The sequence below is a fragment of the Paramormyrops kingsleyae genome, chromosome 14 (genome assembly GCF_048594095.1).
Source record: "Paramormyrops kingsleyae isolate MSU_618 chromosome 14, PKINGS_0.4, whole genome shotgun sequence".
Taxonomy (NCBI): Eukaryota; Metazoa; Chordata; class Actinopteri; order Osteoglossiformes; family Mormyridae; genus Paramormyrops; species Paramormyrops kingsleyae.
Genome location: NC_132810.1, coordinates 5170078 through 5185000, shown reverse-complemented (window position 1 = coordinate 5185000; position 14923 = coordinate 5170078). Strand labels below are relative to the sequence as shown.

Genomic DNA, 14923 nt, shown 5'->3' with positions numbered 1-14923 from the left:
TCAGGTTTTTCTTCAATAGAAAATAATGGACATGATAATGATTATAAAAATGGAAAGTCTGAAAATGATGGAGAAACTGGTTATGGGAGCATGTACAGCAGTATTTTAGAGCTTTATGGTGAAAAACGTGAGGTTGAGAATGCCGATGATAATTCGCCTGGGTCTTTTGAAGGTTCACATGTTCAAGAGCCAGGATCTGATACACGAGATGGGAGCCAGGATGAGACAACAAAAGATGTTCAGTCTTTGTTTTCCATTGGTGGTATTTCTACCATTTTTGGGAGCTTGCCGTCAAAGTTTCAGCAGAACATTAGAGATGTTAATAAAGATGCAGAAAACTACGATGAGTCAGCCCTAGAAATGACAGACAAAGGTAAGGACGTCTTGTTAGAACCCCAAACCAGTAATTCTAATCCATCCAGCAACAATATTAAACAGGAAAATATTGATAAAGACGACAATAAACCATATACCATTCTGTCAAGTACAGGAGATACAAATGACCACCATATAACTCAGCTAATACCACAGGAAACATTAGCAGCTGAGGACATTCAATTAGCTGATGGTACTTCAAAGGCTGAACTTGGATCGGCAGATCAGCTAAAGATTTCAGATGTCATTGAGGATTTGATGGGTGATATAGACATGAATGCTTCACAACCCATAGAGTCAAATGAAAAATATAATGTAGATATTAATGACAAAACTGCAAGTAGCACTGACATTAATTCATCAGGCCAAGTCGACATAAACAGTACTCTGCAAGTACCAATGGATCTTAATAATATAGACAGTGTGTTGTCTGGTAATGTATCAGTAGTATATGCTGTTGATAATATTTCCAAAATGGATGTCAGTAAAGAGGATAAGAAGACTGCAGTAGTTCAAAATGAAGGTTATAACACAAAGACCATTCAAAACCCTGTTGCCAGTTACAGTAAACCTGTGCATTCTGAGTGTGGGGATAAGTCAACTTTGATTGATAGTACGGAGGTCCCATCTGTGACTAGTAGAGGGGAGGGACTATCTGTGATGGATGCTGTGAAAGCAGCATCTTTGATTGACAGTGGGCCAGAGTCATCAGTCATTGATGATTCCAACCTTGATAATGATTTATCTGTGGACGAGACTGTAATAAACATTGGGGGCAGGCCGTCAATATATGACAGTGCTGAAAGTTCCCCTATGTCATCTGCAATTGCTGATAGTAGGGGGGGTTTGTCTGTAATTGACAGTGGGGAGGAGTCAAACATGGGAAATGCTGCGCTGTCTGTGGTTGATGATGTAGAGGAGTCAATCTTTGAAGATGCTGAGCTATCTGTGGTTGACAGCAGAGAGATGTCATCCTTGGGAGATGCTGAGCCATTTGTGTTTGTCAGTGGGATGCAATCAACCTTGGGAGACTCTGAGGCACCTGTGGTTGATGGCATGGAGGAGTCAGCCTTGGGAGACTCTGAGGCACCTGTGGTTGATGGCATGGAGGAGTCAGCCTTGGGAGACTCTGAGGCACCTGTGGTTGATGGCATGGAGGAGTCAGCCTTGGGAGACTCTGAGGCACCTGTGGTTGATGGCATGGAGGAGTCAGCCTTGGAAGACTCTGAGGCACCTGTGGTTGATGGCATGGAGGAGTCAGCCTTGGGAGACTCTGAGGCACCTGTGGTTGATGGCATGGAGGAGTCAGCCTTGGGAGACTCTGAGGCACCTGTGGTTGATGGCATGGAGGAGTCAGCCTTGGGAGACTCTGATCCATCTATAATGGACAGTAGAGAGCAGTCACCAATGGGAGATGTTGAGCCATCTGTGGTTGATGGTGCAGAGGAATCCACCTTGCGAGACACTGAACCATCTGTAATTGACAGCAGAGAGGAATCCATCATGGGAGACGCTAAGCCATCTGTGGTTGACACCAGGGGGGAGGCTACCTTGGGAGAGACAGAGACCTCTGCGGTTGATGCCAGGGAACAGTCAACCTTGGGAGTAACCGAGCCAACTGTGGTTGAAAGTGGTGAGGAATACATGGTGTTTGTCAATAGTGAGGGGCCATCTGTAGCTGACAGCAGGAACAAGTTGATTGTGAATGATAATGTGGAAGAAACATTCATAATTGACAGTGGAAATGAGTCAGCTATAGCTGACATAGCAGCACAGGGACCATCCATAGTTGACAGAGGAGACAAGTACACTGTCGTTGAAAATGGGGAGGCACCGTCTGTGATTGACAGTGGCAGTGAGTCATCTGGGGTGAACACTGAGCCAGAACTCTTAGTGGTTGACAAGTTGTCTTTGATAGAGGTGGTGGACACTTCACCTGTTTTTGACAATGAGGAAATACCATCTGTATCTGAGAAGGGGAAGGGGTCTCTTGTGGTTGACAGTGAAGTGAGGTCATCGGTCAGTCAAAATGTGGAACAGATCTCTGCAATCATCTCTGACCAAACACAATCAGCATCCACTGCAGATGTTTCTGTAACGGAAGAGAACAAAGAAACAATTGCTTTAAACCAGATGGGCATTCCAGATCCACCTTCTTTTAAACATTATTCCACTGAGGGACAACATGAAATAAATTTGGTATCTTATGAAAAAGAGGATCAGGACAATAGTTGGGAAAATCAAGCTGAAATACAAGAGAAAGTAGATACCATTAATAGTCTGGCTGCAGACACACTTGTGACTGAGACATTACAACCAAAGGAAGATGCATGTATATCTGGTGCTGAAAATGAAGCGAGAACACCAGATCCATTTACTGCACCTGAACAAGAAGAAACAGGGCAGCAGGGCAGAGAGAGCAAAGACACAGGGTCTTGCAGCAAAATAGTAAATAATGAACATTTTGGTGGGACAGAGAACTGGAAGGGAAACAAAGCTGGAGACATTCGCTCTTCTAGACATATTCAGGAGGATTCTGGAACTGGAACTTTGCACACCGCCGAACTTGATTATTATAGTTTGCAGATGGAATCAAACTACTCATCTGGAACAACTGGAATGGTCACTGATGATGGTTCGGGAGAACACGTTGGTATTTTAAGATCAGAACCAGCAGAAGGTGTTACAGAAACACCAAAACCAATGGAAAGTGTCATCAAAAAACATGGGGGAGTTGCCCAGCCTAATAGAAACCCACATTCCACAAAGGATGCTGTTAAGTTTCCAGAACATCTTAAAGATTACCGAAATATCCAGAACTACATGACTAACCAAGACCTACACCAAGTGTTGGATTTAATAGGGAAACACAAACTTATGTGGCTTGACTATCAGCTGGCAAACCTTCGGGACTGGGAAGCTGTGGAAAATACTGACAATGACCTAGCTATACTGTATGATTTTGAACGACTTCTACAATATCACATTGAACTAACTTCTACTTCAAAAGGCAGTCAAGCTGATGGTGATACAAAGGAAGCCTCACTTCAAAAATTAAAAGCTCTTTTATCTACTTTAAAAAGTATATTCACACAAGAGAAACCCACTGTCCTTAAACATTCTAATCAAGGTACTTTTGCTGTGTAATTTTATTTTTAAGTATGATCATGAGTTAAAAATTAATTGATACTTCTTTATTGATCCCTGTGAGGAAATTCTCTTTTTGCCTCCATCCAACTTGCTCTCTGTAAGCGAGAGCCTGCTGCCCGCAGTATGTTAATATATAATATATTAATGAATGTTTTTTTTTTACTAAACCCAAAAACCTATGGAAATACATTGTTCTTGAAATCTTATTTGCACTTTTTATTGGTACAGCTCAGCAGTGTCATTTGTGTCTTTCAATATAATGTATTTTTGGTACTTTATATGTAGTACTGAAATCCTGAGTAACCATGGAAACAACAGTTGTGTACGATGTGGAGGTTTACCCCAGGTTTGACTATTGAGTTATGATTACGCATCAGCAGTGACAGGTGGACCCGAATGCACAGGCGGCAGCTGTTTTATCCCTGAAGATGATGCAGCAGAGAAGGACAGAAAGAGGTTTGAGGAAGGGGACCTACTCCCCACAGTCCAGGAGAAGACTCCTTTTCAGTCACAGTCGGAGGATTTACACGATGGTACGTCTTGCATCCTTCAAAGGCAAATGTCATGCTAGCCTATTGCCAATTATATATTGATTGAAGACAAATCAGTTTCAGTAGCTTCCTAATTCAAGCAACATATGCAAAACTATGTATTTCAGCATATATAAAATTATGACAATAGGTTTGATTTTGCTCATCTGACAGGTAGAGCTGCTGCTGTTGCTCTGTTTCTAAACTGTACCAGCCAAGTTATACTGGAAACTACAGAGCGCCTTCAAGACACTGTATCACGTTTAACACAATTCATCATACAGGTATGGACATCAATCATATTTTACAAAGTTTAAAAAACGAATCGTTTATAGTGGACCTCTTTCACCATTGTTTAAATGGGGAAATTTGCGGTTTTGATTTGGCAGTTTTTGTAACTTAATATCACTTTGTGTTGTGTTGAATACACTCCGGTTAATTTGCAGTATTTACATTGTACAAGCTCCGTTTTGGTGAAGCTGTTACTTTAAGGCTTGTTTACAGTGCAGATTTTGCTGGGACTGCCCTGCTGTATGTCAAGTGTAATTTGATGTCAGTAAAGGCTCAGGTTATATCAAGGGGAGAGGCACTCTTTAGGGTGCTGGTGTCTCCTAGCCGGGCCTCTTCATCGGCGTAAATCGGGAATATTTTACAATGAGAGAAGCGCACATCTGAAATGGAAGCTGACGATGACATGGAGGTGGGTATTTCTACAGTGGAGTCGTTCAAGTTCGGCGTAGTGGTTGAATATACTCGCTGACCAAGCAGTGAGCTGGGTGATTACGTGGTGGTCAGAGTAGATCCTTTTGGTCAAGCGATCGCGCCCGTATCTGGAATGTTCTGAACATTCTGAACGATTTAGGGAAGTTTAATCAGATCGAGCCGTTTTTCGCTATTCACCAGGAAGTGTGTCTCACGGAATCATGTTATTGTGTCACAGACCGGTTGAAGAAACATTCTTGAATATAAAGACGCTTAAGTTTGTGTTCATTGATGTAACTTCCCATTAAGTCAGGAGTGTTGGCCGACTTATTGCTGAATGCACAAAGCCGTGAGCTGCGTCGACGACGGCCCGGCTCTCGTAGTGTCACTTTAACATTGTTTCTGAGGTGATGTGTGGCGTTCTACAATTGGTGACGTCTGGAATGAACCACGTAGGAACACTGCGAAAAACAGGGGTGTGTGCGCGTGCTTATAGGCACCTGCCTATCTACGAGTGTATTAATAATAAAAGTAAACATACACATTTGCTTAGTTATTCCGAAATTCATGAAAATAGTTATAGATTAAGAAAATATTAAATTCGGGTGGGATAATGATATGTCCGGATAGCAAGGCACCCCTCCGCAACCGGTGTCGACCCGTTCACCGTTACGTGGTGGCTTTCTGTTTAGGTGTCTCGGAAGCCGTGAAGTGACAGTAGACGGGCTGGATATGTTGGCATTTGTTCCGTGAAAACAAAGTGGACAGCGGTGCTTAAACTTAATGCATTATGGCAGAGGAGTTAGCGGGCGACCCGGTCCTTTCGTCGCCTGAAGCGACCGATCTTAAAGTGGCAGCGAGGGTCTACTACTCCCGTGCGGTGGAGACCGTGAGAGATGTGAGATAGCCCGCCGCCAGGCTAGAGGAGCTCCCCCGACGGAGTGGCGTTTCGCTAGTTCTCTCCGTTTTTATAAAGCTTGTTTTACGTTATCCGTTATAACGTGCGCCGTAAATGCTTTAATCTGCCTGTTGATGCTTAGTCCGCCAATGTTGACAAGGTAGATAAACGACTTCCTGAGGCTGATGGAGTGCCGACAGATCAGTCCCCCGGTGACACTTGCAAGCGCTGTCCCAGGGCAGACGTGTCTGATGGTGATACTGACTGTGTACTGGTCACGATCAAATAGGCGATTCCCTCCAGCTTACAATTTTACTGATGCAAAGAGAAGGGGTGGGCGGCTCGCTCCCATGTCAAAGTAGTCTTTGTTTTAACAGGTGGTGTCCTCCCTCCCTGATGACTTGAAGCCGGGGCCGGATTTCTATGGACTGCCGTGGGAAGCGGTTATAGTGACTGCGCTGCTGGGGATACTGACTATGCTGCTGTTCACCTGCAGATTGTATCAGTCTGTAAGCTTGCACGTGGGGAGTTATGCTGGCAGTGGGCCTCAATTCATAAATATGCAGAACCTTCTGCATCACACTCACACGTTTGATATTGAACCTTACTCATTCATGTGTTTCTTTTCCAGATAAAAAGCAGATTCTATGTCGGTAAGTTTGGTTCATGCCTTGTTAAGAAGGATATCTTAACTCAGCCAGATGTTGACATACTGTAATCTTCCATTGGGCTTTCAGGGAAGGAGAGAAAGCTGGGCCAGAAGATAGCAGAATTACTTGAAGAGAAATGTAAAGCACTGGAAACACTCAGTCAGTGCAGTCACAGAGTGAGTGTTACTGCAGCAAGGGTCTGTATGCTTGCACTGTGACACTGTGTGTGTGTGTGTGTGTGTGTGTGTGTGTGTGTGTGTGTGTGTGTGTGTGTGTGTACCTGCAGTATGACACTGTGTGTGTGTACTTGCAGTGTGGCACTGTGTGTGTGTGTGTGTGTGTGTCTGCAGTATGACACTGTGTGTGTGTGTGTGTGTGAGAGAGAGAGAATCTGGAGTAAAACACACTGTGTCTGTGTGCATCTGTTTGGAATATGACAAACTGTGTGTGTGTGTGTGTATCTGTAGTATGACACTGTATATATGTGTGTGTGTGTGTATCTGTAGTATGACACACTGTTTGTGTCTCTCTGTGTCCTGTAGTATGAGGAACTGGAAACTGCCCTGCAGAATGGAGGTGCTTCTGCACAAGCATCTGAGGGTGAAGATCTTGAGGTGAGTTACTCTGTGGGATGAGTGGCCCGATCGAACAGACCACGCGGACACGTTTACTGCATGCTGTGCCATATGCGAGAGCGCTCTGGGCATTCTGTAACGCGTCTTCTCAGGCCATGTCCAAGAAACTCGAAGAGGCAAACGCTACACTCAGGGAGGAGACCGAACAGCTGAAGGTGGATTTGAAAGGGCAGAAGTCCAAGCGTTTGCAGCAGGAGGAAACGGTAAGACACCCTCTTTCCCTCAAGTCTGCAATGACCAGCTAATTTCATTAATGAGGTAATAGCAGCTGAGACTCTTACTCTTCACATGAACATCCGTACAGCTGAAGTAAAGACAGTTGGTTCACTGCTTATCTCCTCAAAAAATAACCACTAATAGCTATCAAGAGTCTATGGCAGTAGAGCAGAGGTTAGTCAGCAAATTTGAGCAGCTGCTGGTTGGATGATCAGAGCGTTGGACAGTTATACTGATGTAGCTGTTTGCTCCTCAGCTGGCCAGCATGCAGGAAACACTGAAAAGCCTGGAAGAGGAATCGAAGAACCTGAAGTCACAGATGGAGCAGGTATTTGGGGGGGGGGCAGAGTCACATGGATTACAGAGTGTGCCTCATTTGATTATTGTGCCAAGCTGTGATGAGCTCTGTTTTAATCTCACCAGGCACAAACAACCCTGAAGATCTATGATATTAACGGTGAGAGGTTACAGAAAAGGCTACAGGCAGCCAAGGAGGAGAATGTCCAGCTTTTGGAGAGTAAAGCCCAGGTTTGTGTGACGTCTCCTTGTGCCTAATGGGGTCATTTACCAGATGTCCCGCTTAAACCTTACCGCCATACCTGAGCACTGCATGGTGACCCAGGTGGCTCTGCACACATCATTGCAAACATCTCGTCACCTTGTCGAATTGTACTCAGAAGTATGTTTTACGGTGCAACGGCAGCCCTTGTGGCCGTAGTCTGGCTGAGACTGAGGAGGACTGTTCTCCAAAGTTGGTACAGGAAGCTGAAGGCTGGGGGGAGCGTCTGAGCGAATTGGAGGAGGAGATGAAGATGTGTGAGAGCTCCCACAAGGACATGGTGGAGCAGTGCACCAGCAAGGACCAGTGCATTCAGGTATGTACCTGCACCACGAGCGAGATAGCACTAGGGCTGGACGACATGGCAGAATATTTTATCACAATATTTTTCATAACAATCAATATTCATAATCATCACTATACAGGATGTCTATAAAGTCTCCTTACAATTTCAAAAATGTATTACAAAGGCAATTGATGAGATATCTTCATCATATTTGTTCTATGTACTCAGTGGTTATCAAAGTTTTTAATCACATTGCAAACAAAGATACATCACTAATCGAAAGCAGAGGATCACTGATGCCATTGTCACCATTGATGAGGGTATACTACAGCGAACATGGCAAGAAATCGAGTACCGTCTTGATGTGCTTCGTGCAACTAATGGTGTCCATATAGAGGTGTATTAAATGAAGCACAAAAAAAAAACTTAAATATGTACGTCTCATTTTGTAATAATTTCCACAAATGTCTTTTCATTTGCCTTTGTAATAAATTTTTTAAATTGTAAAGAGACTTTATGGACACCCTGTATAATTCAAGTCTTTGTTTCTTTACCTCAAGGCTCACTGAAATTTTGCTTAAAAACCCTTTAGAATTCCCCTTAGCCAGAATCAGAACATGAAAAAATGTGAGATCTTGTGCATTTGTTAGGCATAGGTTGTGTGTTCTTAAGACTACGATATGATTGGTTGGAATTCAGTTTGTTTCTGTGATGTGATTGGCTTGATGTGTGCAATCAAGCAGTGTTTGTTATCAAGCTTATCGAAGTTTCTGATTTTTTTTTTTATTGTTTAAATTTTCTATCTTGAAAATCGGTATATCGTTTATATCACATAGCCCTATAAGACACTATTCCTTTGGATTGTATAAATGCTGAGTGCCTGATTCTTCTGTAGTCTCTGACTGACTGCCTGCTGAAGATGAGGGACTGGGATTCGGAGATGGAGGACGTGACCGTCCAGGAGAATGGGGATGCCTCAGGTGGGGCTCATTCATACAGGCTGTCTCTCACTGTGTCCATAAAACTGTGCTTTTCGTGCAAACAAGAAGAAAACTTGATTTAATTTTTTTTTTTGGAAATCCGTTTCCCCCAGATATCCGTCAGAAGCAAAAAGTAGAGAAGCTCATTTCTGCAGCAAAGGTATGTATGCATGATCTACGGCTTGTGCTACAGTGTGCACGGAGGATCTCATCTGTTTGTTCCCTGTCTCCAGGTGAGTGCTGATCTGAAGTCCTTGGAAGAGGAGAAGAACAGACTGGTTGCCAGACTTACTGATGAGGTTAAAGCCAAAGAGGACCTCCAAGGTTGGTACAGAGCTGATACCTCACATTGGAGCAAAAACCTCATTCAGTTCCAAAAAACAAAAAAATATACTGACTTCCTAGCCCTTCCCCCCACGTTGGGGCAGCTTGGTTCGGTCTGGATATGACTTGGTGGCATCTAAAGGACGTCCTCCTTCTGATCTGACAGGTGGCATCGAGCGGCTCCAGAGCGAGAAGGACTCGCTACAGGCAGAGAGTGTCATGTTTGCCAATGAGACACAAAAGCTCCAGAAGAAGCTGCAGATCATGACTGAGATGTACCAGGAGAATGAGCTGAAGCTGCATCGGTGAGCTGGAGTAGATTCAGGCAGCCTTCGCCCTGACCCTCGGGCCAGACACACACAGTGAATCCCTATCGCCCTCAGGATGCTGACTGTGGAAGGGAGGGAACGGTTGCAGAAGGAGGAGAAGCTCAATAAGGCCGACAAGAAGATCAGTCTGGCCGCTGAGGAGCTGAGCACCTATAGGTACCTGCAGGAGCCTCGGGAATCTCTTCATGAGCATCGCTCTGTCAGCAGGGCCTGTCCTCTTTAATCAGCTTAGATTTTGGTGGGGGTTGTTGAGAGGCGGGCAGATTTTTGAGCAAAATAAACAGCTGAAAAGTGTCATTCCGGCTGATGTAGCCTTTTCAGTGTAAGCGTGTACCTCTCAAGCTGTTAGTCTTGTGATGTAAGCTCCAAGCCTGGCCACTGTACCTGTAAAACACTGGGGAATAGCCAGGCACTAGATTTCCGCATCTGATTCTGGCACAGCCCAATAGAGAAGCTCTGCTTTTCACTGCCCTTTTGTTCTTGAACAGACAACGGGCCCAGGAGCTAGAGGAAGAGCTGGAGAAAACCAACCAGGCCTACAAAAACCAGGTGAGTACCTCAGTCCTCACGCAGTAATGTAGCGGCAGGAACTTGGCAGTGAGCACTCACTCAGAATCTATCCCATGTGGCAGATCGCGGCCCACGAGAAGAAGGCTCACGACAACTGGGTGAGTAGCGTCCCATTGCTCCTCAGGCACAGATCAGTGCGAAGAAGCCATTGTGATTGTGACTGAAGCCGGCGGTTTGTTTGCAGCTGGCTGCGCGGGCAGCTGACCGAGACCTGGCCGACGTGAAGCGGGAGAACGCCCACCTCAGGCAAAAGTGAGCAAGAGCGTCAAGGGGCGTCACATGATCTGCTGGGAGCATTCAGCATGGTCTGAAACTTGTTCCATTTCCCCATGCAGGCTGACAGACCTCCAATTTAAGCTGGAGATGGTGGAGAAGGACCCATTTGCCCTGGAGGGCCCTGGGAGATCCTCCTTCAGAGGTGATCTTGTCCATAACCACTGTGGTTTTTCACATTTCCTTCCCTTCAATGCAGAACTCTGGGCTTCATAACCTTGTTTCTGTCTCGTTCCCATAGGAGAGAGATCACCATTTGGACCAAGTCCGCTAGGGCGGCCCGCCTCTGAGACTAGAGCCTTCCTGTCACCACCTACCCTGATGGACGGGCCACCACGCTTATCACCCCAGTTTCCTCTGGGGCCTGGCAGCCGAGGTGACCTCCCTACCACCATAAACACTCCCATCGTGCCTAAATTCCTAAAAAGAAACAAACGGGATGGATCCCCGTGATGGAAGCAAGCTCATGAATTAGCTTTAAGCATCTGAGTTTTGCATTTAACATCTTTTGTTAGCTGTGTGTTTTTTTTTGCTTTGTTTTTTTTGTTTGTAGCTTATTTGTTCGCCCGTTGTTTTGTATGTTAGCTCTGCGTTTGGTATGTGCTGCCTTTGTTAGCTTGTTTTTTCTGTGTAATGCCTTTGTTTGTTAGCTGTCTTTTGTATGTATCACCTCTGTTAGCTCTTCATTTCTCAGTTAGTGTTTTTGTTAGCTCTGTGTTTCACATCCCATTCCAGAAGCGCCTGGTCACTAGCCAGATGCGGACCTTACTCTGCACATCCACTGCACAGAAAGCAGAATCCCATTCATTGACCTCTGTTGAGGACTGACAAAGTGTGTGAACTCCCTCCGTCTCACCTGCCATCTTCTCGTCTAACTGCCGTCGTGCTTTGTCTCTTGTGTCCTGTTAGTGTCGCATGGCCCTCCCAGCCTGACAGACGTCCCTGTCGCCAGGGAAGGCCCTCGCTCCGACAGCAGGGGTCCCGGAGCCCCCCCAGGTACAGTGAAGACCTCTCACGTTGGCGCCCCTGAGACAAAGTATCCCCTGAATTCTCAGTTGCTCTCATCTCATTTGGGCAATCAGTGTGGGGGGGGGGCTGTCCCTCAGCCAGGGAAAGAGGGAGAAGCTGTCAGAAATAGCTGACTAAGCATAGAGCACCTACATGGGTGACTGCCACCGGTGGATAGTTCAGGTCCAGACAGTAAAAATCCAGACCAAGGCTTTGTTTCAACCAACCACTTCAGGTTGAAGAGTCACAGTCACAGAGTACTCAACTGGTTGGTTGAAACAAAATCTTGGTCTGGATTTTTACTTTCTGGACCTGAACTATTTACCTCTGGTGACAGCCTACCTATGCTCATTCCAGAATCTTCCCCTCACTCTTGGTGCCCCATGGTTTGGGCATGGAGGGTAGAGCTCATGTGGCTTAAATGGGCCACCAAGCGTGGCCCTGGGTGACCGGAACCACGTCACAGGGGTGCCAATGGACCGTGTCATCGCTGTACTTAGAGTGTTTGTGTTGTGCACCGTAATCACTCTCGTGGCAGAAGGTATGAGTCCTGCTCCTTGATTGCGTTAATCTTGCATTCGCGTCTGGCCTTTCGTGTTTTGACGGAGTTGCTTCCTCAGCATGAGGCGTGCCTATGATCCAGCCCACGTCTCATCTCTATCCTATCAGAAACGATCAGAGAACATTCCCTCTCCCAAGACGCTCGCCAAAATACGGTGGACTGAGTGGTCTTTACTGCTTGTCCTCCAGGCTACCTGTATCCAGACCCCAGGCTCCCCTACCGCCGTCCCCCACCACCTGGCGCCTTCCCGCCAGGCCCCCTGCCTCCCAGGGGCCCCGGTTTGGCTGAGACCCACTTCAACCCAAATCCCACCGGTAGGTCTGGTAAGCAGGTGGCGTTCATCCTTCCCATTGTGTAAGAGCGTCTGTGTGAATGTGCTTCTAGATTCCAGGCCCCCCTGCAGGTCTCCTTATCTAACGGGGTCGGTGCTACGGGGGTGTGAATGAGCTCTTTGAGGATTTCCTAAGGGAACGAGGCTGGATCCTCACAGCCTGTTCTCGCCTCTTTCAGCAGAACCAGGCAGCACCTCCAGCAGCCTCGGATTGGGCCTCAGTGAGAGCAGAGATGTAAGTACAGTCCCAGATGGCCTTGCTCTGTTGCGGGGTCGCTGCGGTTTGGCGGAATGGTGCTCAGCTCCAGCATCTTTGAGTAACCATTTCCTCTCCGCCGATGCTACTTCCACGAATCGCATACCTGAGATATTCACACTGGCTCTGTCTCTGTCCCCAGAGCCTCCTGTCTGTTTCTGGGGAGCCGTCAAATGTCCCTGATGCAAACACACGGGAGGCCCCTCCTCTGGGTCCCCCACCTCCACTGGTCCCTGCGGACCACTTCCATCGTCGAGGCCCCTATGGTCCCCCCGAGTTTTTCCCTCCTCGAGTCCCCCCCATGGGCAGTGAGTAATGTTTTAACGTGTCTTCATGCTGCTGCTGCTGGTGGGGGGGGTGTTAGGTTTTTTTGGAAAAGGGCCATTAGCAGCCACTGCATGTTTTGTTCAGATGTCCCTCTGCTGTTTTTCCAGTGCGTGGGCCGCTGCCCCCTGGGATGTATCCGAGATTCCCTCCACTGCCACCCCATCCCACGGGTTATCCACCTGCAGGCCCCCCTCCCGACAGCCGGTCTGGGCCCCCCCGCAGACCCTCCCCTCCAGGCAGCGAGCACCCCCCAGACCACCACCCATTCTCACAGGACATGATCTGAGCTCCCCACCTCCTTTCTTGCATTACCAGCAGAGGGACAGTTTGAGGTGAACAAGGCATGAGTGAGATGGACCTGGACCTGGACCTGGACCTAGACCTGGACCACTAAGCAGGCCACCTGCCTCGTCTGGCTTTCCCTCGTTAAAGGGCACGTGGCTACGTTTGCCACCATCAACAAACTTGAACGGTCAGGGCATCATAGTAGTGGATCAGCTGCCTTTTTCATGAGCACAGGGAAGCTTTTTAGCAGTAGAATTTAAGGCAAACTTGCCCCTCCCTGAGCTGTACATAGAGAAGTTGTATGGATATTGTTCATAAGTCCTTGATTACACCCCCTTTTTCCCCTACCAGATATGTACTTGTTTGAGCCACCCAAATCAGCTGTTAATGAATTACTGTAATTTATAACTTAAGGACAGTCATGTAAAGAAGTAATAAAGTGGATTCTGGTTGTGCAAGACGTGCGTACGCTCTGGTTTTAATGCTGTACCGCGCAGACATCAGTCACGTGCAACGCTGAAAGGAACACCAGGAGAAGATGGCCATTTTTAATGCTTTATTCACGGATTAAAAGAAAATGCATCCATTCAACATAGACTCGGTATTCAGCTGGTTTACACGGTCAGCTCGAGCTTCTCAAATGTGTTTCCCCTTCTTTTTAATTAAGCTCTGATCGCCTTCGATCGATTAAAACCTCCCACACCCAGCATATTCCCCACTGGGACAACTCCCCTCTGCTGATGTACATATAAAATCCAACACTATGTGCTCACTGGAGACAAAAAGGCAGACAGAACACTGTCCAAATATTAAACATTTAAGATGGTAAAACCATTTCTGTAAATAACGCTTTATAAACTTTTCATGTTCATAAATAGAATCCGGACATGTGTGCAGATACATACATATACTGGCATATGTATATATACACACTGTGGGTGTGTGCGTGTGTGTATGCACGTGTGTGTGATCCCAGAAGTTTACAAGGTAGCAGCCAGGTTTTAGCACTGCTAGTTCCCCATGGTGGCCACTTTGACTTTATTGCAAACTGTCCTGATTTTAAACAAATGCACAACATTCGTACCACTAAAAACTGGGGCGACGGCCAGTCTCACAGAGACCACGTCCGTACCTACGGCTGCCCCCGAAACTGAGTTGGCTTCCGAAGAATCAAGGTTTTAAAACGATAAGGCCAAGTATCTTTGCAGGTAAGATCTCTCCGTTTGTAAGTGACAGAAAACAGGAGCGGCGGGTCGACGATGTGTATCCTCTTGCATAGTTTATCTGCTCTCTCATGACCTGCAGCCTCCCGTTCACCCCGGCCTACAGCACAGCGAGCCCGTGACCCTTGTGCACTTACGGGATTCTCCGGGCCGCTCTCTCGCCAATCGGCCAATCGGTTAAGGGTTCTCCATGTGGGACGGACGCAAGAGGAGCTGCAGCGAGGTGGAAGCGAGAGCGCCACCTCAGAGGCGACCGAGTACCGGCTCCAGACTGATATCCAAGCCGCTCACTGCGTTAACTCCCTGCTTTCCAGTGAGAGAATTCAGATTGTGAATGCATACAGTTTCCACAAGATAAAAAAAAAGGAATCCAAGCTTAAGGGACAACTGGTCTTAGAGATTCCAAAGGCTCCCCTTCCACTTGACCATGGTGGATGAAGACTGAGCCTGCCTG

The 14923-nt window shown here is 46.6% G+C and overlaps 1 protein-coding gene across 13 annotated transcripts in view; it reads left to right on the top strand.

Moving 5' to 3' along the window:
- Nucleotides 1–13704, top strand: part of mia2 (MIA SH3 domain ER export factor 2) — a 15588-nt gene extending 1884 nt beyond the window's left edge. For 2 of the 13 annotated variants that reach the window (XM_023828760.2, XM_023828769.2), the window contains exons 4-29: nt 1–3505; nt 3903–4058; nt 4230–4339; nt 6033–6164; nt 6287–6308; nt 6393–6481; nt 6848–6919; nt 7033–7143; nt 7413–7484; nt 7580–7684; nt 7909–8031; nt 8897–8981; nt 9095–9141; nt 9215–9305; nt 9472–9610; nt 9689–9790; nt 10123–10183; nt 10267–10302; nt 10389–10456; nt 10540–10622; nt 10719–10853; nt 11387–11473; nt 12236–12370; nt 12558–12613; nt 12777–12942; nt 13069–13704. The exon at nt 1–3505 is cut by the window's left edge and continues 750 nt beyond it. In XM_023828760.2, coding sequence (XP_023684528.2) covers nt 1–3505; nt 3903–4058; nt 4230–4339; nt 6033–6164; nt 6287–6308; nt 6393–6481; nt 6848–6919; nt 7033–7143; nt 7413–7484; nt 7580–7684; nt 7909–8031; nt 8897–8981; nt 9095–9141; nt 9215–9305; nt 9472–9610; nt 9689–9790; nt 10123–10183; nt 10267–10302; nt 10389–10456; nt 10540–10622; nt 10719–10853; nt 11387–11473; nt 12236–12370; nt 12558–12613; nt 12777–12942; nt 13069–13247 — 5967 coding nt within the window. In that variant the 3' untranslated portion in view covers nt 13248–13704. Of the gene's footprint in view, nt 3506–3902; nt 4059–4229; nt 4340–4416; nt 4756–5308; nt 5656–6032; nt 6165–6286; nt 6309–6392; nt 6482–6847; nt 6920–7032; nt 7144–7412; nt 7485–7579; nt 7685–7908; nt 8032–8896; nt 8982–9094; nt 9142–9214; nt 9306–9471; nt 9611–9688; nt 9791–10122; nt 10184–10266; nt 10303–10388; nt 10457–10539; nt 10623–10718; nt 10854–11386; nt 11474–12235; nt 12371–12557; nt 12614–12776; nt 12943–13068 lie in introns of those variants that run through there. The other 11 variants (XM_023828770.2, XM_023828772.2, XM_023828771.2 and 8 more) reach the window with 11 other exon arrangements.
- The last annotated feature ends 1219 nt before the right edge of the window (nt 13705–14923 follow it).